The sequence below is a fragment of the Hevea brasiliensis genome, chromosome 6 (genome assembly GCF_030052815.1).
Source record: "Hevea brasiliensis isolate MT/VB/25A 57/8 chromosome 6, ASM3005281v1, whole genome shotgun sequence".
Lineage (NCBI taxonomy): Eukaryota > Viridiplantae > Streptophyta > Magnoliopsida > Malpighiales > Euphorbiaceae > Hevea > Hevea brasiliensis.
In genome coordinates, this window is record NC_079498.1 from 107,858,186 (window position 1) to 107,884,983 (window position 26,798).

The 26,798-nt window shown below is 39.5% G+C and overlaps 1 protein-coding gene and 1 pseudogene across 3 annotated transcripts; both read left to right on the top strand.

Annotated features, from left to right (window-relative positions):
- Positions 1-20,131: 20,131 nt before the first annotated feature.
- LOC110634675 (galactoside 2-alpha-L-fucosyltransferase-like) lies at positions 20,132-23,835 on the top strand (annotated as a pseudogene).
- A 361-nt stretch (positions 23,836-24,196) lies between these two features.
- On the top strand, positions 24,197-26,572 carry LOC110634664 (galactoside 2-alpha-L-fucosyltransferase-like). 3 transcript variants are annotated; one of them, XM_058149331.1, is made up of 3 exons: positions 24,197-24,334; positions 24,718-24,937; positions 25,036-26,572. In XM_058149331.1, the coding sequence occupies exons 1-3, from the start codon at positions 24,293-24,295 to the stop codon at positions 26,502-26,504; spliced, it is 1,731 nt and encodes a 576-aa protein (XP_058005314.1). In that variant the 5' UTR covers positions 24,197-24,292; the 3' UTR covers positions 26,505-26,572. The 3 variants fall into 3 exon arrangements, with proteins under 3 accessions (XP_058005314.1, XP_058005315.1, XP_021639446.2); XM_058149332.1 differs by having other exon boundaries at positions 24,217-24,334; positions 24,662-24,937; XM_021783754.2 differs by having other exon boundaries at positions 24,218-24,334; positions 24,731-24,937.
- Positions 26,573-26,798: the final 226 nt, after the last annotated feature.

Here is a 26,798-nt window from a genome sequence, read left to right on the forward strand (position 1 = left end):
GAGCCTAGGCCAATGTAAAGAATGCCATGTATGAACTAATCAATTAATGGGATAACTTTGGGCCACTGTTTAGCAAATTGTGAATGAATAGTATGACTCCCGTAGGAACTCCCTCGCTAGAGTTATGCGAAAAATTGAAAGCGCCATATGGATAAGTACCATAGAGGCGTGTTCAGTCCAGTCATTTACCGCCAGACTATTGAATGATGCCATGATAAAAATGATGCAATTATCCTTCAGCAGATTCCACTTCTGGCTCTCAGATGCCACCGTATCCTTCGTCCACATCAGGACCCTTTTTATTTTAGTTAAGAACTCACTAAAAAATTTTTTTCTTTTTCTTTTTCCCTACAGCAAATCATCATTGCTTCAAACAAAGCAAGTCTGACCAAGCATACGGTTCAACCCAAGCGAGTGTACTTAACAAGATCCCAAACAAAGAAGATAATGGAAGATCAGGAACAAGTACAGAACCTACAAGGGCAAGTATCCGAGCTGAAAGATCAGGTCTCAGAACTTATGAGACTAATGAGGGAGATGTCCCAGAATAAACCTGCTTCGGAACCAAACTTACCACTACCTCCTCCACCACCTACAACAAATGATCCACACCAAGCTTCAACTTCTTTTACCTTTCAGTCACCTATCCCGGACCCGACAATCACTGTCAACCCGGCTACCATAAACAATGACCCACCTTTTCCCTACTATCTAGCTGTTTCTAATCCCGAACCATACCCTTCAGTCCTAGTCCCTCCAGTCCACTCCAATCCTCATCTCCCAACTGGAGGAGTATTTCATGCAATAGGAGGAAATAAGACCGGGGAGAATGAGAAGCTGTCTGCTCTGGAAGAAAGATTGAGAGCAATAGAGGGGCTAAACATGTATGGTTCAGTCGATGTGGTGTCACTGAGACTAGTGCCGGACGTGGTGGTGCCGCCTAAGTTCAAGGTCCCGGACTTTGACAAATACACAGGGAACTCAGATCCCCGCATTCACCTGGCAACCTACATTGCCAAAATGTCTGCCTTGACAGAAGATGATAGACTTCTCATCCATTTCTTTCACGAGAGTCTCTCCGGCGCAGCCCTGAGATGGTGCATACAATTAGACAGGAGCAAACTGCGCTCCTGGAAGGATTTAGCTGATGCCTTTTTGAAGCAGTATAAATTTAACTGCGATCTGGCCCCCACAAGGAGAGACCTCCAAAACCTGGTATAGAGGGACAGGGAAAGTTTCAAGGAATATGCCCAAAGATGGAGGGAAAAGGCTGCAGAAGTATATCCTCCGGTGACCGACAATGAACTATGTTCCTTGTTCATCGAAACATTGAAGGCTCCATACTTCAATTTGATGATTGGAAACACTTCCAGCAGCTTCTCTGACATCATCCAAGCTGGTGAGAGAATAGAGGCTAACTTAAGGTTGGGACGGCTGCAGGAGTTGACTGAGAATCCTACGAAGAAAACTGTCAATTTTGCAAAAAGAAGGAGGGTGATGTGCATTCCATCACCCGGCAGAATAACTACTCCCCACTACCTCAAAATAACTACCGGCCATATCCTCCCCCTCATGGCCAAACAGTCGCAAGCATTCCACCTCCTTTCCCAAATTATCCACACCCGCGCCCACAATACCCACCACCTACAAATTACCAACCCAAACCTCCTCCTCCACCTACCCAACCCAGACCGCCTCAAAATAATCCCAGACCACCAAGAAATTCTGATCCACTCCTTCCCCTACCACTCAGCGAAATATACCGATATCTCGTCGGTATAAACTAGATAGTACCAGTTCCCCTTGACCCAGTCCAGCCACCATACCCCAGGTGGTATGATGCCAGTGCCCGGTGCGAGTATCATGGAGGGGCACAAGGGCATTCAACTGATAATTTTGGAGCACTCAGAGGGAGGGTGCATGCCTTAATCAGAAACGGGTGGTTGAAGATTGAGGGAAATGGTTCCCTCCCCAATGTTACCTCAAACCCGTTGCCCAATCATAATGCGGGCAATGGAGTAAATATGACAGAATTGGATGGAGAGAGGGTGGTACCAGAGGTAGACAAGCTAATTCCTCACTTTGAGGAAATTTTTGCCATGGCAATGAGGGAAGGTTACCTTTGTCTTCAGGTAACTGGATCAGAAGAGGGTACGGGATGTCCTTACCATGGAGGGGCAACTAATCATGAGCTGCGGGATTGTGAAGAGTTTAAGCAAGAGGTTCAGAACTTATTATCCCTCAAAGTTCTGAGATGCCAGAAAAGGTCAAAGATGGAAGGGGGAGTGAACACAGCTAGATTCAGCCAAAATGCTTCTACCTCTAAACCCAGAATCACTTTCTCACCCCCAGTAGCTTCACCGCCAGTGACGATTATCCGAACCCTGCCTCAGCTCCCTGTCACAAACACCCATGCCATACCTTGGAATTATAACTTCCAAGTTTTCACTCAAGGAGCGTCAAGCAGTACATCAGCTCCTAATCTTGCCTCACCTCCGGCACCACCAAAACCATGTTTCACTCCACATGAGCACTTTAAAATGACTTATGTCGGACCTATCACCAGTACTACTCCCCAAGTTAATCTTCAGCCCGTCGCTGCCACAAAATCCTCCTCGCTTGAGCAAGAAGTCGAGTTCATAACTCGAAGTGGGAGATGTTACGGGAACGAAGAGAAAGAAAAGAGGAAAGGGAAAGTAAAAATGGGAGAGTCACTGAAGAGTACAGAAGAGGAGGTTGAGAAGACGGAGGAAGTAGAACCTGCCGGACCTAAAGAAGAGGAAGAGTTGTTGCTCCAAATAATGAAACAGAGTGAGTATGATGTGGTGGAGCAGTTGAGAAAGACACCTGCCCGAATTTCACTGTTATCATTAATTCTGAGCTCCGAGGTGCACCGTCAAGCCTTGCAGAAAATCTTGGATCAGGCCTTTGTAAACCCCGACATCACACCGGGGCAGTTTGAGAAGATAGTGGGACAAATCCAGGCATCCAGTTTTGTCACATTTTCTGAAGAGGAAATAGACCCTGCGGGTTTAAGGCACACTAAAGCTCTGCATGTGACTGTGAAATGTAAAGGTTGTATAGTGGCCAAGGTCCTTATTGATAACGGATCAGCCCTTAATGTACTGCCTAGTGCTCCCTTGGCTAGGTTGCCAGTTGACCGATCAGATATACGTCAAAGTGCTATGGTGGTGAGAGCCTTTAACGGTACAAGAAGAGAAGTGTTGGGAGACATTGATTTGCCCTTCCAAATTGGCGCATGCACCTTCAACGTCACATTCCAGGTGATGAATATTGAACCGGCCTACACCATGTTGCTGGGGAGGCCTTGGATCCATTCGGCGAATGCTGTTCCTTCAACTTTGCACCAGAAAATAAAGTACATTATGGACGGCAAAATCATCACTGTTAGAGGGGAAGAAGCCATTTTGGTCACCAAGCCACAATCACTTCCTTATGTAGAAGCAGCTGAGGAGTCGTTGGAAAGCTCCTTCCAGACCCTCGAACTACAAGATAACGTTTCAAGAAGTGAAGGAGCTATGGCTATGGTAGCCAAAGTGCTGTCAAAGAATGGGTATGAAGAAGGGAAAGGCCTAGGCGCCGCATTACAAGGGATTGTCGAGCCTATACCGGCTATCCAGAAGATAGGCCGCTGCGGTTTGGGTTATGAGGAAGATGCCCTCATGGATGGGCGATTCTGGATGAGGAACAGTCTTCGGGACCAGAGATTCGATCAGAAAATCAGGAAGATGAAAGTAGTCCCGAGAATCACAGAAGTCTTCACTAAACGGGTCGTTGAAAATCCGGCAGAGATTGAAGAATCACCCGATGAACCATCCATCGATGTCATCCACTTGGATTCCTTGTATGGGGCTCTGGTCTCGTCAATGGCTGAGGGGCAGGAACTGGACAACTGGACAGCGGAGGACATCCCTGTACTTAATTTCGAGTAAAGTACTTTTGGTTATCTACACTTGATCATTTTGTCCATGGTGGCAAGTGTAACATTGTAAATGGATCTTTTCTTTTATGTCATAAATGTTAACAAATTAATAGCACATTTTATATCCAATTCCCTCTTTCTTCCCTTTTGAATTCCATCCTTATAATATATTCTATTTTCGTTCATTTAGGACCATTCATCAATTAACACCTAATAATTCAATGGACTCAGAAAGTCCTCTGGTTAATTTTGAAATCCCCATAGCTGCCATTACTTCAAGTGATTCTGAGATGGAGCTCGCAAAAGAAAGGGATGAAAGGGATGAACCTTCCCTGGTGCCATGCGAAGATGAAACACACACTGTAAATTTAGGCACAGAAGAAATAAAAAGGGAACTTAAGATTGTGGAGAGTGAGGAATCAGAAGATATGATCAGTTTGCTCAAAGAATTCCTGGACATGTTTTCCTGGAGTTATGACGACATGATTGGTTTGGACCCCCAAATAGTGACACATAAAATTCCTCTAATTCCTGGGACAATCCCGGTAAAACAGAAATTAAGAAGAATGAATCCTGACACGCTGCTCAAAGTTAGGGATGAGGTCAAGAAGCAGTATGATGCTGGGTTTCTGGAAGTTGTTAAATATCCCCAATGGGTAGCTAACGTAGTCCCGGTAATGAAGAAGGACAGGAGAGTCCGGGTGTGTGTTGATTACAGAGATCTTAATAAAGCAAGCCTAAAAGATGACTTCCATCTCCCTCACATTAATGTGTTAGTAGACAATGTTGCGGGATTGGATAGGTGTTCGTGTATTGATGGGGCATCAGGGTACAATCAAATCCTAATGTACGAGAAAGACAAGAGGAAGACAAGGAGAAGACTGCTTTTATCACTCAATGGGGGGTATTTTGCTATCGGGTCATGCCTTTTGGGTTAAAGAATGCCGGAGCCACCTACCAACGCGCCATGGTCACATTATTCCACGATATGATGCATAAAGAAGTGGAGGTGTACGTGGATGATATGATCATCAAATCCAGGGGAGAGGAGAGCCATGTGCAGATGCTGAGGAAAGTATTCGAGAGACTCAGGAAATATCAGCTGAAATTGAACCCTGCCAAATGCATATTCGGAGCTAGATCTGGGAAATTGTTGGGGTTCATAGTGAGCGAGAAAGGAATAGAAGTTGACTCAGAAAAAGTTCGAGCTATTCAGGAGATGCCATCCCCAAAAACAGAAAGAGAGATACGCAGCTTCTTGGGGAAGTTGAACTACATATCAAGGTTTATCTCCAATCTCACCGCCAAAGCTGAGCCTATTTTTAGACTACTCCGAAAGAACAACACTACTCGATGGGATTCAGTCTGTCAAGAGGCTTTTGAGAAAATCAAGCAGTACTTGTCAAACCCACCAATACTGGTTCCACCAGTGACTGGAAGGCCTCTGATTCTGTATATGGCGGTCCAACAAAGCTCAATGGGATGTGTTTTGGGGCAACATGATGATACCGGCCGAAAGGAGTGGGCTATCTATTACCTGAGCAAAAAGTTCAATGATTGCGAGTCAAGGTACTCTTTCCTAGAGAAAACTTGCTGCGCGTTAGACTGGACAGCAAATCGCCTCAAACACTACATGCTGAATCACAAGACATGGCTCATCTCCAGGATGGATCCTATCAAATATGTATTCGAAAGCCCATTCGTGCCAGGAAGGATAGCCAAATGGCAGGTCATACTCTCCCAATATGACATTGTTTATATGACCCGGAAAGCGGTGAAAGGTAGCGTGATCGCTAATCTCCTAGCAGAAAATCCTATCCAGGATTATGAAGCTCTGGATTTTGAGTTCCCTGATGAGCATATCAACGAAATAGACTGCGGAGAGGAAGAGCCAGCAGAGGTATGGGAAATGTATTTTGACGGAGCTGTCAATTTGTCCGGTAATGGAATCGGAGCTGTATTGGTATCCCCGGATGGGAAACACTTTTCGATAGCTATCAAATTGAGATTTGACTGTACCAACAACGTCGCATAATATGAAGCTTGTGTAATGGGTCTACAAGCTGCTATCGAAATAAAAATCAGAAAGTTGGAGGTGTATGGAGACTCAGCTCTGATCATTTACCAAGTCAAAGGAGAATGGCAAACTAAGGACCCGAAGCTAATCCCATATCAGAAGTACTTACTGGAGCTTATTAGAAAATTCGAAGAAATCTCTTTCACTCACCTTAGTCGAGACAAGAATCAATTTGCAGATGCCTTAGCCACTCTGGCTGTTATGGCTCAAATGGAAGAAGGGCAGACAACTCAAGTATTGAGGATTAAGGCAAGAAGTGAACCAGCATACTGCTTCATGATCGAGGAAGAGCCCGATGGTAAACCTTGGTATCATGACATCCTGGTCTACATCAGAACCAGAGAATTCCCCTCAGGGGTGAGCAAAAACGAAAAGAGGATGATTCGGAGATTAGCGTTGGGATACTTCCCCAGTGGAGTCGCCAAAAAAAAAAAAACAAAACAAAAGAGTAGGGGTGAAAACCCGAAAGGGCGCTCCTGGCAAAATGTGTGAAAGAAGGCGAAAATCCCAAAAGGGCGTCCTGAAAGAGCGAGCCAAAAAAAAAAATCAAGATCTAGGGGTGAAAACCTGAAAGGGCATCCCAAGAACCAAAAGGGAGAAATAAGGAAAGGAGCATGAAACCAAGAAGGGAAACAAACCATCATGGCATGAGACTTCAGAGTACTAGAAATAATGGCAGTTAAGGGACTTCAAAGCTAACCACAAGGACTATGTGAGATCTATCCTTGTACCCTTTTTCTTTGAAACTCTATCTTTGTTAAAACCATAATAAAGTCATACTTCATTTCCTATACTTTTATCTTTCCCTTATACTCATTTTTTGACATTATCCTTCCGCAATTTCGTTATTTAATGCGCTATTAATCAGTTAAAATTTTTGCCATAAGATTAGGATTTGACAATTGACAACCTCACGTAATTTTCTATGAGATTTGCAGGGAAAGGCCTAAAAAAAAATAAATAAATAAATAAAATAAAAAAACTAGAGGTGAAAACCTAGAAGGGCGCTTCTAGTCAAATGGACGAAAGGAAAATGAAAACTCGCAAGGGCGCTTTTCGTAAAGTAAGGAAAAAGTCAAGAACTGAAAAGGGGTATCAGAAGAAATGAGGTCGTAGGTCAAGTCTTGTAGCTCGTCCTCCATTAATCATTGGCCTTTAGGATCATGTTAAGTACACTTCATCGGGGAAGAACTTCGCGTGTTGGACCTGCTTTGTAAGTTGATTTTAATTTCCTGCAATTTAAATTCCTGTTATCAACCTCTGATTCCTTGATCTAAGTTGATTTTAATTTCCTGCAATTTAAATTTCCCGTTATCAACCTCTGGTTTCTTGATCTAAGTTGATTTTAATTTCCTGCAATTTAAATTTCCCGTTATCAACCTCTGGTTCCTTGATCTAAGTTGATTTTAATTTCCTGCAATTTAAATTTCCCGTTATCAACCTCTGGTTCTTTGATCTAAGTTGATTTTAATTTCTTGCAATTTAAATTTCCCGTTATCAACCTCTGGTTCCTTGATCTAAGTTGATTTTAATTTCCTGCAATTTAAATTTCCCGTTATCAACCTCTGATTCCTTGATCTAAGTTGATTTTAATTTCCTACAATTTAAATTTCCCGTTATCAACCTCTGGTTCCTTGATCTAAGTTGATTTTAATTTCCTGCAATTTAAATTTCCTGTTATCAACCTCTGGTTCTTTGATCTAAGTTGATTTTAATTCCTAACCTTCGAACGCCTAATCGTCCAAAATATGGGTCTGAATCTTTACATAATTCCTACACGGGAAAATTTTTCCTTTAATAGAAATTATGTAAAGAGGGACAGCTGTCGACACCATATTTTGGCCGATCCCCAGAATCAATAAACTTTGAAACCGATCCCTAGCACTAAGTCTCCCTTTGCCAGCCAACCACATTTCCGATCTCTCCTCACGAGAAATTGAATCAATGCTAAGTCCTCATATCAGTTAAAGCCTTACCGGTCTCTCAAATCACTCACCGACCTCTCAAACCAATTGTCAAGTCCCCTGATCAGTGAATTATGTTTCCGATCTTTCTTGTCAAACGAGATTCAACCAACACTAGGCCTTCGTGCTACCAGTCTTATTGTCGATCTCTCATTTAAAAGTTTGGGAATAACAAAGTCAAGGTTTCGATCCGGTTTAATGATGATCCCGATATCAAGTGTTCAAGACAAATTTCCACTTTTAAACAAATCCCGTTTAGCGTTGGTTCCCTACCGATCTCATGCTTATTGTGTTTTCTGATCTCTCACACTTAGGTTAATAATCACTTTTAGTTGTTTCAATATACTCAGACAATCGAGTGCTTAAATAATTTAGAGATTTTCCGATCACAACCATTCATTGAACAAAAGGGATTTCATTTCATTTCATATTAAAATTTGTACAAGTCATTCGGCTGGGGGATCAACCCCAGCCTGAGTTACATTTTGCTCATTTCCTCCCTCGCCCTCGGCCTCCTCCTCGCTCTCTTCTTCGTCTTGGGGAGCCAGGTCTACCATCCAAGTGAAGTCCTCCTCAGGATATCGCTTCCTCAGCTCGGCCAAGAGGTCCCTGTGAGCATTTACATAAGCGCCGGCCTCCCTTGTTACCGCCTCTTCCTCTTTTGCTTTGAGCTCTTCAGTGAGGTGAGCAACTTCGCCAGCCCGGAGCGCTTGGACTTCTTCAAGAGCATGATCTCGCTCAGCCAGAACTTGAGCCTGTTCGGCCAGCTTATCCTCATAGAACTTCATTCGCCCCTCAATCTGAGATATGTAGTTCTGAGCGGATGACAGTTGGGATCGGAGGGAAGCCGCTTCGTGACCCACCCTCTCAACCTCTTTACTCAGGCGATGAGCCTTCTCCCGGACCATATGCTGGTTCACCAAGCACTCCACGTTCAGGCTCATAGATCTGGTCAGGATGTCATCAAGACTATCCGGAGACAATCTATCCCGATCTTCGCGAAGGCAGATGGAGGATCCCAGGACCTTAGCAAAACCCGGGTTCTCCCGAACAGTCCGGTTCTTCTCCAGCGAGTGGATCAGAACTTGAGCGCCTCGAGAAAGGGGCCTTACAGGAGGTTGCGAAGGACCCCCTTCCGCACTCGAAACAACTGGAGGAGGTGGAGGCGGCTCCTCCTGGCGAGGGGGAGATCGGACCACTTCTACGACCGGAGGTCCAGGAAGTTGAGACGAGCCTTCTTGTATTTCCCCGGGCTCATGACCAGGGGTTTGAAGCAGCTCGGAACGCTTCATCTCCCGTACCTTCCGGGAGATCTCTCTCTTCCGCTTCCAGCTCTCCTTGGAGGCTTCGCCGCTTGCCATACCTGCACAAAGAAGAGGTCAGTGAGATCGCTAAGGTCCTGAGATCTGAGATGTAGAAAATACCGATGCCGAGGTCAGAGAGCTGAAGCCCACGATCTTTGCCGGTGATCAACTCCATTGTCCAGTGATGAAGTTCGGCAGTCACTGCATCCAAGCAAGAGAACTTCTCTCTGCTCGCCTGTTCTTTCAGCTCCATCACCATCAGGCCTTCCTCCCTATTCAACATGAGACACTTCGGAATTAAGGGGCCTTGGTGTAGCCAGCTACGAGGAAAACCCTCAAAGCTGTTCGGAATTTTGCTCCTTAGAATGAAGAAGCGGTTCTTCCAATTTTTCAGGGAGGAGAGCAGATTGGTGAAGAGCCCGCAATGTGGCTTCGCCTGGAAAAACCAGTACTCGTCGTCCTTTCAACGAGTTAATCTATGCAGTTCGGCGAATACCTTAGGCGTAGGACGGAATCCCTTAGCTCGGCAGAGGCCTCGGAAGGCTACTAAGATCCGCCACGAGTTCGGGTGAACTTGGGCTATGCACACTTGGTAAAATTTTAAGACTTCCTTAAAGAAGTCGTCAAGAGGGAACCGCAGCCCGGCTTTCAACTGTTCTTTGTATACTATAATCATGTCGTTCTCTTCGAAAAATGATCGGCCCGGTGATCGCCGTGACACCGGATAAGTTCATATGAATCAGGCTCAATGTTGTACTCCTGGCTGAACGACTACAGATCGGTTTCTTGAAGGACCGATGGCAGCTCGTCCATGGGAAGATTCTCTCCCCCTGAAGAAGGTGCATGCCTTGATGATGCCGCTTGCCCCCGAGCTGGAACGGAGACCCTAGGAGGTTCAGGTCACGCGCTTGGCCCGACCACCTCTACTTCATCAGACGACCACGAGAACTGAATGGAAGGAGGGCTCGTCGCTCTCTGACCTTCGACACCGCTCATTTTCAAAGGAAATAAAGAATTTAAACTAAAAGAAGGATCAAAACCCTTACCGGAGCTTGATCGGAGTCGGAAGAACTTGAGAAAACGAGAGAATTTTGAAGTTGTTCGCGAGAGACTGAAAAAGGCATAAGAGAGCAACTGGCTAACCCCACCCCTATTTATACTCGTCCGAGCATTTAATGCTCACGATGTTCCAGGCAATGCATCGGTTAGCGGGACTTGCCAGCTGTTCTGACACGTCTCACGAATATTCCAGAATTCCATAAGGAGAGACCGGCTAGTTAGGGATCAGCTAATTAAGGCGAATGTTTGGAAAGACGGATCAGTTAAGGGTTGTTCAGTTAGGAACCAGATCGGATAAACACATTAGAGATCGGAAAATAATCAATAAGATGATAATTGACAAAATAAAATTTTTATTTCCAAAAGATCGGATTACATCATTTGGGCGATCTTTAGGGATCGGATTACATTAAAGGTCTAACTATATCATTTGGGCGATCTCTAGAGATCGGATTACATTGAAAGATTACATCATTTGGACGATCTCTAGAGACCGGTGGAACATCCTATCTAAAAGGCCTATGTCAAAGCCTAGTCTCGTGGCTGAGTCAAAAGATGTGTTTGACCAGGAGATCGGCTGTTGACATCGAATAGATGTACAGCTTAGATAGGGGGATTATGACTCTCATGAGAATGAGAGAGGTCATCATTAAAGTTACCGCTCGAAACCGAGCCGCTGTCGGAACACCTAGTGTGGTCAGGGACCTGATGAATGCCAAAGAGCAGTCACCGGTGTTAAAGGGAATATTAGCAGTCTTCTCGCCCGAAATCAGTTCGCCATTTGTATCGGTCGAACGATTCGAGACCAATGAGATCGAGTTCCTCGATTCAGGTCGGAAAGTTAGTCCGGTTCTCCCACTGTCATCGAATGAGGTTATCATAATTCTCCGATCACCGGGATCGTAAATTTTCAGTCGGGGAATAAAGAGGTCCATCGGAAAAGAATCAAAAGCCACAATCATGGCCGGAACTACTGCCGGAACAGTTAGAACAGGGAAGTAATGAGAAAAAAGAGGAAAATCGAATGAGGAAAGTTTTTTCTGTCAGGGGTATATATAGAGGAGGATCAAGCATTTATTGCTAAGTAGAAAACGAAGCGAATGCTTCGGGAATCGAGGGAAATTAATGCTTTGACCGGACCGGACCTGATTAAGGGGAGGACCGGAATAATAGAGATCGAAAGAGGGAAGGCCGGTATGAAAGATTGAAAAAGGAGCGTATTAAGAAGATCGGAAAAGAGGAGAGATCGGAAGGCAAGGACAATAAGACAAATCCCAGTAACTGTCGTCAGAATCAGAGCCGAGGTAGTTAAAGCATTGCAAATGAGATCCCCATCGCACGCCTGAGAATCGCCCACAATGCTGACAGGCGCCAGAGCATGTCATGACAGTCCTGTACATCCCAATCTCCACCGTTGATCCCACTTGTAAGGACGAGCCAGGAGCCTTTGGATCAAAAAAGAAGACGACAAGGCCGGCGCCTTTTATTCCCAGTCCTTGGATCGACCAAGTCAGCAAAGTTTGGGACCGTCAGATTAAAAGAGGAAAAGGACAAGTACCCTGAGAATGATCTCAGTCGTTCATTTTGATTCTCTTTAATTTTCAAGAATCCGATCATGTCCTTCAAAATCCAGACGCTCCATCTCCCTCAAGGAAGATCCTGACCCTTCATGGGAAGCTCCTGGTTCCTATAAATACTTGCATGAAAACTGTTTAAAGCGGGGGGGACGGAAAAAAAGAGGCAGTAACTATAGTGGAAGAACTCTGAAACTTAATTCAGTCCGTTACTCTGCTATTAAGCTTTCATAAGAAAAAACTTTGGAAACCAGTTTTCTAGAGTGTTTTCTTGCAAAAGGGATTCTTGAATACTGAAACTCTCTATTTTCAGTTCGTTCATTATCCTGTGGTGCTCTCATCTTCAGCTCTTTGTTTTCTTTATTTCCACTCCCATTGTTTAGGCTCAACCTCATTTAAACTTGGTGATCATTTCGACCCGACGGCATTTTAGCAAGGCATCTTTCGTTTCAAGGTGAACCTTAACCCTCCGGTTATCAATCTGCAGTCCTATTACGTTGTGGTCATTCCATACTTAGTTTAGTAGATTCGGCTCCCTACAGGTGAGTGCTCATATTGCCATTTCATTAATTGCTCATTCTTATTTTACGTATTTCCTTTGCTCTTTTATGTACGTAGTTTTCTCTAAGTTTATATTGTGCTAAAAGATACGAAGAAGGTTACTCTCGGGTTTACTTCTTTGTTGATCAGTCCATCCTTTTTGCTAATCCTTGTTATTTCAGGATATAAGTCTTCTAGTATCGAATAGTGTATAAAAGGTCGGATAAAATGTAGGTAATGGCATCTTAAGGGTCTCTTTATAAGTAATGAAAGGTCTGAGTAATAAGTCAGGAAAATATTTAAGCCGAATCACTGAAACAACACAAAAGACAATCGGTTAAGACGTCTCAAGGCAAGATAAAACCGAACCTTAGGTAAATAAACAGAATAAACCGGGTATCAGAGGGTACTGGTAAGGCGACCACTTAAGAATTCAGTTTAGTGTCCCCGGTCTAGTCACAAGGTACTAATGAGTCGAAAGAAGCCTTATTCCGATCCCCGTCATCTTCGAATGCCAAAACCCTCAGTCTTAGGCTCTTACGAGGTATAATTGAAATTAAACTTTGAGAGGTCGGAAAAATCCTTATCCGACTCCCATTAAAACAAAAGAGACTGGAGCAGAGTTCTTATCCGGTTCTCAACCCAAAATTTTAATAAATACTCAAAAGAGATCGGAAGAGAGTTCTTATCTGATTCTCAACCCAAAATTTTAATAAATACTCAAAAGAGATCGGAAGAGAGTTCTTATCCAGTTCTCAATTTAAAATTTAAAATAAATGCATAAAGGAGATCGGAGGAGAGTTCTTATCCGATTCTCAATCTAAAATTTAAAATAAATGCTTAAAAGAAATCGGAGGAGAGTTCTTATCCGGTTCTTAATCTAAAATTTAAAAAATGCTTAAAAGAGATCGGAGGAGAGTTCTTATCCGGTTCTCAACCAAAATTTTAATAAATACTCGAAAGAGATCGGATGAGAGTTCTTATCCGGTTCTCAATCTAAAACTTTAATAAATATTTAAAAAAGATCGGAGGAAAGTCCTTATCCAATCCCCAAAATTGAATTCTAACAAAATAGCCCTTCAAATAAAACTAACATACAACAGTAACTCACTAAGGTTGTCTCATTTACTTATGTATCTGGGTAATCCGAATTAGTGAAAAATCAAATATTCCTTTTGTCAAAAGGATTAACATTTCCATTCAAGCCCTCCTAACTACCAATTCTAATTTATAAAGAACGTGAAGTTAAATCTGCTTACCCTTATTGAGGGACGAGGTGGGGTGCCTAACACCTTCCCCACCCGTTTACGGACCCCGAACCTAGAATCTCTGTTTTGAAGTGGTTTTGTTTTAATTTATTTTTCACAAATGGTTTTCTTTAATTTCCCTCAAAATTAAAGTGGCGACTCCTTACTCTTTCCCACTTCGGTGAGGGTTCGTTCGAGCGACCGCAAAATACATTACGACAATATATTATGAACTCAATTTTCTATTAATAAAGAAATTATTTTCAACAACATTTTACATTACTAATTTTTCTATTCTTTTAATTTTAATTAATAAAATAAATTAATATTTTATTTCTAATAATTACATTTTAATTAAAATGCTACTTATTTTTTTTGGCAATTTTTTATATTACTAATTTTTCATTTTTTAATAATATTTTATATAAATTTATATTTTATTTTTATTACATCCTTTTCTATAATATATTATGAACTCAATTTTCTATTAATTTTTCCCTTTCTTCTATAGCTTTTACTAATTTTTAAAAACTTAAACTATTATTTTATTTTATACTAATATTCTCTGTTCAACTTATTAAACTATTATATTATGAGATACAAAAATTATATGACTTAATATAAAATTTATTTTGTAACATAATTTACATTTATAATTTTTATTTTCTCTTTCCTAACATTTTCTTAATACTACAAATTTATATTATTTTTTCTTTACCTTCTTTACTATTATACACTAAAAATATAATTTTTTGTATTATTTTTCCCAATAACTTTTACTCATTTTATTAGTATTATGCTATTACTATATATATATAACTTGCTCACAAACATACCAACATGCATGCATAAAAATATATATATATATATATTATTTTCAGCATAATAATTACATTAACACTCAAGCATTTTATATATTGCATGTTAAAAATTGTAACGAAAATTTATTTCTTAAGTGATGCTTACAAAAATATCAACTTGCTCACCAAAAGTTTCTCACAAACATGCACAAAAAAAAAATACATTATTTTCACAATAATAAACATTATTATCACCTAAGCATTTCATATATTACATGTTAAAAATTATTAAACAGTCAAAATACATACCTTAATATAATTTTTTTTCAAATTTCTTCTTTCTTTCTTTGTGATCTACCACTGCAACTGCACCTGTCTCCTCTCCTTCTTGCTCCACCCGAGCTGCTCCACCAAAATGAGACAATGGATGAGGAATGAACGAGCGAGGGAGACAATGGATGAGGAATGAACGAGCGAGGGCTTAAGGGCGAAATGGAAGCCGTAAATGAGAGCGCAGGGAGAGAGAGCAGCGGTAGAAATGGGGAGTGGATGAACACAGGACGCTAATAAAAATAGCGTCCCCCTTCACTGGAGATTCGCTGCCTGCAGATTGGACTTGGGACAGACTTGGGACGAGACCGGACATCTGCACGCCATGCACAAAGATGCTAATTATATTAGTGTTCGAAGGTACAAGATGCTAATATAATTAGCATCCGGAGCTACTCTGTTACAGATGGGACGAGATGGGACGTAATATTCCTCGCGTGCAGGGGTTGTTGCAGGTGGCTCAATCCGGACGCTATTCAAAATAGCGTCCGAGCTTCGGATGCTATTATGAATAGCGTCCCTTGTTCAGACGCTATTTTGAACAGCGTCCGGAGTTCGGGCGCTATTTTGAATAGCGTCCCACGCGCTGACCACTGCCACCCGCCCCCTCTTCGTAATTTTTGGAGTTGTTAGCCCATTCTGGTATTTTTCGTTTCTGAGTTACCTTAGTACGGTCATTTGCCCACCCACTGATGACAGCAAGGCAAAGGTGGAAGTCGATATGGGTACAGTTGTTCCTCATGTCAAGCACTGTGAGGACACAACTTCAGGTCTGAAGCTTGTTAATAATAATTATAATAGTTATATTTAGAGGTTTATTAATTATTATTGAATTGTAATTTTCATTTTTTTCTTAATAATTTGCCCTTACTATCATGAACAAATTAAAGAGTGGAATATAGCCAAACAAAAATTGTTCAATTGGTTTCAGTACAAAGAGGACTTTAACCATAATTTGTTGCTTTTTCTGTAGCTTTTCGTGCTATAATCTTTTTTTTTTCTTTTTTGATTTGCAACAAGTGCATTTACAAGCCCCCTTGGGCTTTTCATACTATAATCTTGCTCTTTCTGATTTGTTAACATCATATTTTCAATCTTGTTTGGCCAATTAAGATTCAAACTCCTTTTCCTGCAATGAAACAATTCAATTAGAGAACAGATCATAATGATTTATTAATTATATACCAAATACATACAAACTCAATATGGGCTTGTCAGATCTTTTATATAGAAAAAAAAAAACAAAAAAAATAAGAGGAAAGAGAAGGCTTGTAATTGATTATAAGCCTTTAAATCATTTTTTAAGAGATGACAAATTTCCTCTACTCAAAATTACCTCCCTGTTCACTCACCTCTAAGAGGCTCAAATCTTTTATAAGTTTGATATTGAAGTAGAATTTTGGCAATTGGGTATTACTCCAAAATATTAGTATAAAATAGCTTTTTGCATTCTAAATGCCTAGCATCAATGGACAATTATGCCATATGGGTTTAAGGTGGCCCCTTCCCTGTTTCAAAAGGCCATAATTTTGATTTTTGAACCCATCCTACATAGTACCTTGATTTATATTGATAACATCCTGCTATTCTCAAGAAGCGTCTCGGCCCATAAGAAACTTCTGACTCGGTTCCAAGCTCCAATCCAAGAGTACGGGATCATATTATCTAAAAAAAAGAGTCACTTGGCTCAAACCAACATTGAATTTCTGAGAATGCAATTTGAAGATGGGAAGTACCACCCTAGACCCCACATTGCTGAGGAATTATTAAAGTTTCCATATAAGGATTTGATAATTAAACAAATCCAACAGTTTCTAGGAATTATCAACTATCTGAGAAACTTTATTCTACATGTGTCTAAATACATTTCTCTCCTATCAAAAATGCTGAAAAAAGCCCCTCCTTGAAGCACTGCACAAACAATAGTTGTCCAAACACTAAAAAAAATTGCACAAGATCCACCTCCCTTAAAGATTCTTAGCACAAAAAAAAGGATTTCACATATTGATACTAGTGATGAATATTGGTGAGCTGTTCTTCTCGAAGAAATAAAGGGAAAGCGACATATCTGTGGTCATGCAAGCGAACAATTCAAGGATTCTAGAAAACATTACCACATAGTCTACAAAGAAATCTTGGTCATAAAAAATGAAATAAAAAAATTAGAATTCCATCTCATGAGGCACTGCTTTTTTATCATCATGGATAACTTATCCTTTTCCAGGGTACTAGACTGTAAAAACAAGAGTCTTTTCGAACCATATCTTTTGAGATTAAAAAATTGGTTTTCCAAATATGAGTTTACCGTGCAGCATATAAAAGGAGACCTCAACCTGGTTCCAGATCTCCTCACCAGACTACCTTTCTATCCAACTTCTTACATCTCTTTACTTAATTTCTCTCATCTTCATGGCCAGCTCCTCCAAGCCTCCAGCTCCAAGGCTCTTTCATTTTTAATTCCTGCACTGAAAAATTTTCCACCAACATGCAATGCATCAATGACACTTAGCCAAATCACTAAATTTACAAAAAATTACCTCGTCCATTTTCAAAACCTTGTCAATGTTCTCAAACAAAAGCAAGAGACAAAATCTATATTCCGACTAAATGCTCCATTCCCCCTATACAGATGGATCTAAAACCAAACTTTAAAATGTACAGAGGAAAAAGTTTTCCTCCCATGTATGAAAGATAGAGAAAATATTTATTCTAAGAGGGAAAGTTTTCCTTCCAGGAAATTTATCTCTCTGAAAAAAAAAAAAAAAAATCACTTGTTTCTTAACTATTTGTTTGTTTTGAGGGAAATGGAGAGAAAAGAAAAAGAAGAGAAATTTGATTTCCAAAGGAAAGAAGAGTAGAAAGAACAAGAAATAGGGAAGTGGAAGAAAGGATAGATTGTAAAGAGAATTGATTCTTTATACTGATTTCTGATTCCTATTTCTTGTTACAACTACTATCTTTTATACAAGGTTGAGCCACTTTACGTTTACAATTTGATTACTGATAAGTCACACTAGCCACTCCTCAAATTCCTAACATTTCTTTGAAACAATTTTTATTCAATGGTTGTGCGCCTTTTTTTTTTCACAATAACCCTGTGTTTGAATGAGAGAAATTGAGGGAAGAGAAAAGAAAAAAAAATTAATTTCTTTAAATTCATTTATGTGGATAATAAATAAAAAGGAAAATTGAAGAGAATAAAAAAGAAATAAAAAAAATACAGAGAAATTTTAATTTAAAATATTTTTCTTTAAATTAATAAAAAATAAAAAAAATAATTATTAAAATACTTAAATATCTTTTTATAATATAAATATTAAAAAAAATAAAAATATAATAATTATTTCTCTTACAAAAGAAATTATTTTTTTTTATTTTAATAATTTATCCAAACAACATAAAATAAATTAAATTTACTTTTTTTTCTTCTCCCTTCGTTTCCCTCTCTTTAATTTTCTTTAATTTCTCTTCATTTCCTCTCCTCGAGTCAAGGATCAAACGTAATGGAATTGGACATGCAGGGAGTTGGCTTTCTTTCCCCTTTTCTTTTGCCTCTGATCTCTTGAATACAGGGATCTTGAATCATTGAAGTCAAGCCACTGTGGAGAAACTTAGTACTTGGTTCCAGCACAGAGGACCTTGACCTTAGTTACTTGTTTGGAAGCTTTCTCTAACATAATCTTGCTCTTAGTGATCAGGTTGAGGAATCTGCTAAAGTCAATGTCCTGAGAGGAAAAACTCAAACTGTCACACAATTTGATTTTGGTAAGACCTAGCTACTAGTCTAATTGAAATGGAAGGAAAAGATGTTAGCTGATGAAAGTTTGTTAAAACTGTTAGAAAGGAGCAGAAATGGGGGAAGCCAGCAGTTAGATCTGGTGGAAGGGCAGTTTTCAGTGTATAAAAGAACATTCTATTAGTTTCCTCTCCAAATTTCTTCTCTTTTCTCTCCCTTTCTTCTCTGAATTCTCATCCTTTCTTTTCTGTAAACTGAATTATTAGGGTTTCTATCCTAACATTTGGCATCAAAGCTTGATTGTGGATGGTTAATACCTGCATTTGAGTACCTTTGGGATCGCAATCAATGGCTAGGTCTACTGTGGTCAGTCAGGAGGCCATTGGGTTGGCAAAGATTGAAGAACAGCTGAGATCGTTAAAGTTGGATTCTCGAAGCAACAGGAAGGAAATTGAGATGCTGAAAGCTGATTTCAAGAAACTGCAAGAAGGTGTCAGGAATGATGTGGAAGGAGCGAAAAAAGAGGTTATGGAGTCCAAGAACTCTATGGAGAATGCAATAGGGGAGCTGAAGTCTCTAATTTTGGGACTAAAAGGAGATTGTGGAAAGGAGGGTTCTGTGGGATATCAAGAAGGGAATGGAAGAGGAATTCTGCCACTTCCAAAGGAGAACAAAACTGCCCGGAGCAAGGATCAAGGGAGTCATGGATCTGAGGTTGATTCAGGTAATCTTAACAAAATTCTCCCTAAGATTGAATTGGTTACATTTGATGGAAATGACCCATGGGGTTAGATTAGAAAATGCACAAAGTATTTTGAGGTTGATGAGGTTCCTAGGGATAAAATGATGAGCATTGCAAGTTTGTGTCTTGTTGAGAAGGCTGATGTATGGTTCCGAAACTGGAACAGAGGCAACAACTCTCAGTCATGGGAGGAATTTGAAGCAGTCTTATGTAGTAGGTTTGGGGATTTGGGGCTTGAAGATATTGTGGAGGAATTTATGAGGATGAGGCAAGATGGGACTGTAGAAAAATATCAAGATAAATCTGAGGAATTAAGCGTCCGGATGGAGAGGGTTATGCCCAAATTGAGTGATTCCTACGTTCTTTCGGGATTCATAGGAGGTTTAAAGGATGATGTTAGGTTGATGGTTAGGATGTTGAGACCAACAACCTTTGCCCGAGCTTTTGAGACTGCTAGATTGCAGGAGAAGCTCATTAATTGCAGCAAGAAACCTAACAATTTCTACAGACCAGTCACCAATACCTCTTTCAAGCCTTCCACCTCAACATTCAATCCTTCAATTACCTATAAAACTTCTCAGCTGAACCAGAACTACCCAAATTCACCAAAACCACTAAACCCTGAAATTTCTTCAGTCACAAAACCAGCCAATAACACCAGTAAATCAAATTAAACCACCAGCAGTAACTCTGTCAACCAACCACCACCAGAACCCAACAGTAAAGTAACTCAGTTTAACAACAGGCAACCTAGGCCCTGTTTTAAATGTGGGGATAGGTACTTTCCTGGGCATCAATGCAAGCCATAGGCTGTGATGGCTATGCAAACTGAAGACCAAGGTAATGATTGTAATATGGAGGAGAGAAATGAAGTATTAGAGGAAGATGAAGCCCTGTTATCTCATGAGGAGATGACATTATCTGTGCATGCCCTTGAAGGCGGTCAGGGGGTAGACACCATCAAAGTAATTGGCCACTTCAGAAATAGACAACTTGTCATATTAGTGGACAGTGGAAGCACAAATAGTTTCCTGGATGAGAAAGTGGCTTGGGAACTTAAGGTGCCTCGTGTTGAAGTTCCTATTTCTGCTATAACAGTGGCTGATGGAAGGAAAGTCTCTAGTTCCCCCCTTTGCCCATCTTTCCAATGAAAGATACAGCACCAACAATTCTCTTTCCCTATGAGAATTTTAGCTTTAGGTGGATTTGACGTGATGGTAGGAGTGGATTGGCTAAAAAATAGCTACTAGTCTAATTGAGGGCATCGTTTTCATGAGAAAATGATAGAAAGTAGACTTGTTTGTCCTAATATCTTGTTTTCTTTCCAATTCATGGAACATGCTTCATCTACTAGGCATTTCCAATGACAAAATGCTTAATGGATTACTGAATTCAGGATTTGATAAAGAATGAATTCAGAAGACTCAAACAGAACTCTTCTGATTGATGTGGAAATTTGAAAAACATCATTTTATGCATCGACTGTGTCACCACTATCACTTCTATCTTTTTTCTAGCTTTCAACTGTGATTATTATGATAACTTTTTTTTTTCTGTGAAGATCAACAAACACTTATTCCAAAATTGCCTTGGTTGATTTTGAAATCAGATCACTACTTCATTCCATTTCTCTTCCTAATCCAAACGTTCAAGCAACAGCTAGCCCCAGATCGATTTTCTTTGACAGTCTAAAATGGAAAAAAAAAAAAAAATTAATTGCTACCCACAAAATTATTATCCTCTGCCTGGATAATCTCTTAATGAAAGAATTTAATTATGCATATTTATATTTTTTTCTGTTAGAAGAATTATGTTGTACTTATATTATGATTCTTATTAATGAATTGCTAAATTTTTTTTTTATATTAAATAAAAAGGAATTGTATGGAAGGTGGTTTGTGTCTAAAACACGCTTAGCCAACCTCAACTTCCCCTACTGTGCCCTAGCAGAAAGACACCCAAGACTTGGCTACACAGGCCTAATTACTATTACTTCCACATTTGACTAAATCAATACCATTAATTGGATCTCCTTGACAAAGCTAAAAGGGGCTCACACATGCATTTATAGTCTGCCAAACTTTCATTTGACTTTTTGTCGGGTCAGGTTGTAAACAACTGAGTGAGAGATATATGTATTGGAATTTTGTGCTGCGAGAGGCAAATTCCTCATCTTCTTCTGTTGAGGTATGTTTGCAAAGCTTATTGTTTTGTGTTAATTTCTTTCTTGTGAATGGACTGACTTAAACTTTGGTTTATGAATGATTATATTTCTTTTGCCATTAACATTTTAATTCTTTTTGTTTTACACAATATTATGTACCTATATTAATTCCAATAAGAGGCTCAATTTCACCTCCCTCAACTACGAATGTTGTTTCATCACCATGTCTTAGCTTCAATCTTATATAAAAATAAATAAATAAATAACTTAAATTTCAATTTAATACGCTTAAATTTCAATTTAATGCCACTAATAGAATCTAGCCAGAGGGATTTTGGTGATATTAAATTGAAATTTGAGTATTTGTGTGATACAAAATGAAATTGAGGGACAGTTGTAAAAACAATGATGGATGAAATTAAGCTTGCAATAAGATTTGAACTTAAAAGTCTTTTGAGTTGAATTTCTTTGAAACTTTTCATTCAACGGTTGTATGCTTGCATTTTTCTTTACAGTTATGGAATCAAACACGTGTGGAGTTGGCTTTCTTTACCCTCTTCTCCATCCTCTGCTCTCTTGACACATCTACTAATATTACCTGGTTTCAGCAAAATGAGGACCTTGACCTTAGTTTCTTGTTTGGTAGCTTTCCCTACCATAATCTTGCTTTGTCTAACTGGTTCTGGTAAGACCTAGCTACTAGTCTAATTCAGGGAATCATTTTCTTGAGAAAGTGACAGAAAGTAGACTTGCTTGTCCTAATTTGTTGTTTCCTTTCCAATTCACAGAAAATAATTGGTCATCACTTGTTGGCATTTCAAATGACAAGATGTTTGATATACAATTGAATTCAGGATTTGATCAAGAATCTTGCTTGAGCAGGTACCAGTCTACCCTATACCGCAAACCATCCGCTTACAAGCCTTCTCAATACCTCCTTTCCAAACTAGGCAATTATGAAAGTCTTCATAAACGCTGTGGACCTTACACAGAGTCCTATAATAGAACACTGAAAGTGCTTGATTCTGGCAATATTTCTAATCCTACAGAGTGCAATTACATTGTCTGGACACCTCTTGAAGGCTTGGGGAACAGGATTTTAAACATGGCTTCAGCATTTCTTTATGCTCTCCTTACTAATAGAGTTTTGCTTGTTGAACATGAGGCTGACATGGCTGATCTCTTTTGCGAGCCATTTCCAAATACTTCATGGTTATTGCCTCTGGACTTTCCTTTTAAGAATGAATTCAGAAGACTCGATCAGCACTCTCCTGATAGATGATGGAACTTGTTAAGGAACAACATCATTAATGCATCGACTGTGTCACCACCATCACTTCTGTATATTTTTCTAGCTTTCAACTGTGATGATTATGATAAGCTCTTTTACTGTGAAGATCAACAAACATTTGCTCAAAAAATCCCTTGGTTGATTTTGAAATCAGATGAATACTTCATTCCATTTCTCTTCCTAATCCCAACTTTCAAGAAAGAGCTAGACAAGATGTTCCCTGACAAAGAAACTGTTTTCCACCACTTGAGTAGGTATCTTTTCCACCATCCGAACAAGGCATGGGGACTCATCACCATGTTTTATCAGTCTTATTTAGCCAAAGCAGATGAAATAATTGGTATACAAATAAGAGTATTTGATCCTAAAGCTAGTCCATTCGAAATTGTGATGGATAAAATTTTAGCTTGTACTCTAAAGGAGAACCTGCTGCCAGAAGTAGATAAAGCAAGGTTCTTAGCATCCCCATCCAAAAACCAGACATCAAAAGCTATACTAATAGCATCTCTATATCCAGAATTCTATGAGAATTTAAGGAACATGTACTGGACATTTCCAACTTTGTCTGGAGACTTAATTGGGGTTTACCAGCCTAGCCATGAGCAGTATCAACACTTTGGGGATAGTATGCACAATGTGAAGGCATGGGTTGAAATGAATCTCCTGAGTTTGTGTGATGTTTTTGTGATAAGCTCTTGGTCAACCTTCGGTTATGTGGCTCAAGGCCTTGGAGGTTTGAAGCCATGGATTCTTTACAAGCCGGATAACCAGGTGACCCCTAATCCAGCTTGCTAGAATGCCATTTCAATGGAGCCTTGTTACCATTTTGCACCCAGTTTTGACTGTAAGGCGAAGGTGAAAGCAGATATGGGCACAATTTTTCCTCATGTCAAGCACTGTGGGGATGCAACTTCAGGACTGAAACTGGTTAACAATTATAATGGTTCTAGTTAAGAGTTTAATAATTAAATCTGTAATTTTCTCTAACTTAATGATAGTAGCTGCCTCCTTCCACATGACAAAATTACACTGGGCAGAATGAGAAAAAAATTATTTTCCCTTTATTTAGTTACTTATGTTCATTTTGAGGCTTATCAGTTGACCTTGGGCAAGACAAAGACAGAAGCTGAAGATAATTCTATAAGCATGTTGATGGAAAATGTTTAATTTTCAGGAATGAATTTAAGATGACAAAGATTAAAAATTTTGTATTTCATTTTTTTAACTCCTGAGGTATAAACTACCCAAAAAAGAACTCCCAAGGTATGACCTGTCCCTACTGACAAATACTCTACGTGACACCAACTTCAACTTGCAAATAATAATACAAATATAAAAAGTGTGATTAATTTTATAACAATAATAATTAACAAGTCAAAACTGGCTCTTAAGCTAAAGCTTATATAATAATCAACATGGACTCCATGTTAATTGTCTTTGAAGATCTACCATTAACAGACTTTCCAGCTGAAGCAGCCTTGATTGAGAGAGGCCTTGCTTGAATTTAATTTTGTCTAGAGAATGTGCACTGTTATCTTCTTCTCTAATCAGATTAATTTGGAGGTAAGCATCTTTGGATTTTATCTCTTTTGTTTTAAATGCTTTTTTTTATTGCAAAATAATCATGTTTTGAGCAGAAGCACCCTAGCCATGACCTTAAAGTTTATTGAGATTTTATACATGCACTTATATAAAATCCATATGCAAGGAAGAATTGAGAAAGAACAAACTTAAGCAGAACTTAATTTAGTTTATTTCTCACTTATTTGCATGAGAGAAAGATGATTAGGAGAAAAGTTTAACATTATCTTCGTTTATTTTCTAATAATTTTCCTCTTCAGCCTTAACCAAATGGAGGTGGGTGATAACGATGAAAAATTCTCCTTCTAGGTCTATTTTAATGTTTACAGGGGATGATTATTGGCATTGACAGCTTTCCCATGTAGAAAATCATTGCAGATTTTAAGGTCAAAATGGAAAGATCAGAATTCGGTTTGAGGAGGCTTACAATAGTGGTGGCTGTGTGTTTCATAGCCTTGCCTGTTTTGGTCATGGTATCAATGACATACAAAAACTCAACCTTTAATTTGTCCAAAGAATTTGCAGCTGAAGCTATGGTCTTGAGAGAAAAAACTAAAAATGTTACTAGACTCTCAACTGTTACTGGTAAGAACTTTGCTTAAACCCACTTTCAATTTTTTCACTCTCTAGTTTTGTTCTTTTACTGCTTATGTACTTGTTTTTTCTCCCTATCCATTTTCCAGAATCTGAGAATAATTCTTTCCAACCCACCAGCTTAGTTGCTGATAAATTGCTTGGTGGACTTCTGGCTTCAGCACTTGATGAAGGATCGTGCATAAGTAGGTACCATTCTAGCATGTATCATAAAACTTCACCCTATAAGCCTTCTCTTTATCTTCTTTCCAAGCTGCGTAAATATGAAAATCGTCATAAACGTTGTGGACCTTACACTAAATCCTACATTAAAGCTGTGAAAGAACTCAATTCTAGCCATGCCAATAGAACTACAGGCTGCAATTACATTGTCTGGTTGCCTGCTAATGTACTTGGGAACAGGATTGTAAGCCTGGCTTCTGCTTTTCTATATGCGCTCCTCACTAACAGGGTCCTACTTGTCCATCATGGAACTGACATGGATGACCTTTTCTGCGAGCCATTTCCGAATACATCGTGGTTATTGCCTGCAGATTTTCCCCTTAAGAATCAGTTTGATAGCTTTAAAATGAGAAATATTCATAGCCATGGGAACCTCCTAAAGAATAACAATATGAGCAGTTCAACCATGTTGCAGCAGCCTGCATTTCTGCTTCTTTATCTAGCTTATGACTATGAGGATCATGACAAGCTGTTTTACCAGGATCAAAATCAAGGTTTTCTTCGAAAAGTGCCTTGGTTAATTTTGAAATCAGGCCAGTACTTTGTCCCTTCTCTTTTCTCAATCTCAACTTTCAGGAAAGAGCTAAGCATATTGTTTCCTGACAGAGAGACTGTTTTCCACCACTTGGGTCGCTATCTTTTCCACCCATCAAATAAAGCATGGGGACTAATCACGAGGTTCTACCAGGCTTACTTTGAGAAAGCAGATGAGAGAATTGGCCTGCAGATAAGACTATTTCATCCCGAATCAAGTCCAAGTCACCTTGTCATGAAGCAAATTCTATCTTGTACTGAAAAGGAAAACCTGCTACCCCAGCTAGATAAGCAAAAACATGTAGCTTTAGCTTCTCCATTTAAAAACCAGACATTGAAAGCTATTCTAGTAGCATCATTACATTCAATCTACTACGAAAACTTGAGGAATATGTATTGGATGAAACCAACAGTGAATGGAGAAGCAATTGGGGTGTACCAGCCAAGCCATGAAGAGTATCAACAATTTGGTGATAATATGCACAATGTAAAGGCATGGGCTGAAATGTATATGCTAAGCATGACTGATGTGTTGGTGACCAGCACTTGGTCTACTTTTGGGTATGTGGCTCAAGGCCTAGGAGGTCTGAAGCCATGGATTCTATTCATACCTGATAACCAGACGATTCCTGATCCACCTTGTCAGAGAGCCATGTCCATGGAGCCCTGCTTCCATTATCCTCCAAGCTATGACAGAAAGGCAAATATGATGCTTGATAATGTTGATCATGGTCCTCATATCAGGCATTGTGAAGATGTGAGTTGGGGACTAAAACTGGTTAATAATGATCATAAATCATGATGATTGAGTACTACATATGTCATGATCATTGTTTAGGATTAACAATATTAATTATCTTGTTAATTGCATTTAATTTCTCCATTTTTGTTCAATTGGTTTCAACTGAAACTTAAACTAGAGATTTCACAGCCTCAGAAACAATCCTCACCACTAAAAATCAATCAACTTTACGATTTTAATTTTTTAGTAAGATGGTTAATTTGTAATTTATAATTAGTTGATAATCAATATTAGAAAAATCTCAAATATTTGATTAGCAACATATTGAGAAATTGTTTTGCTAAAATTAATTAC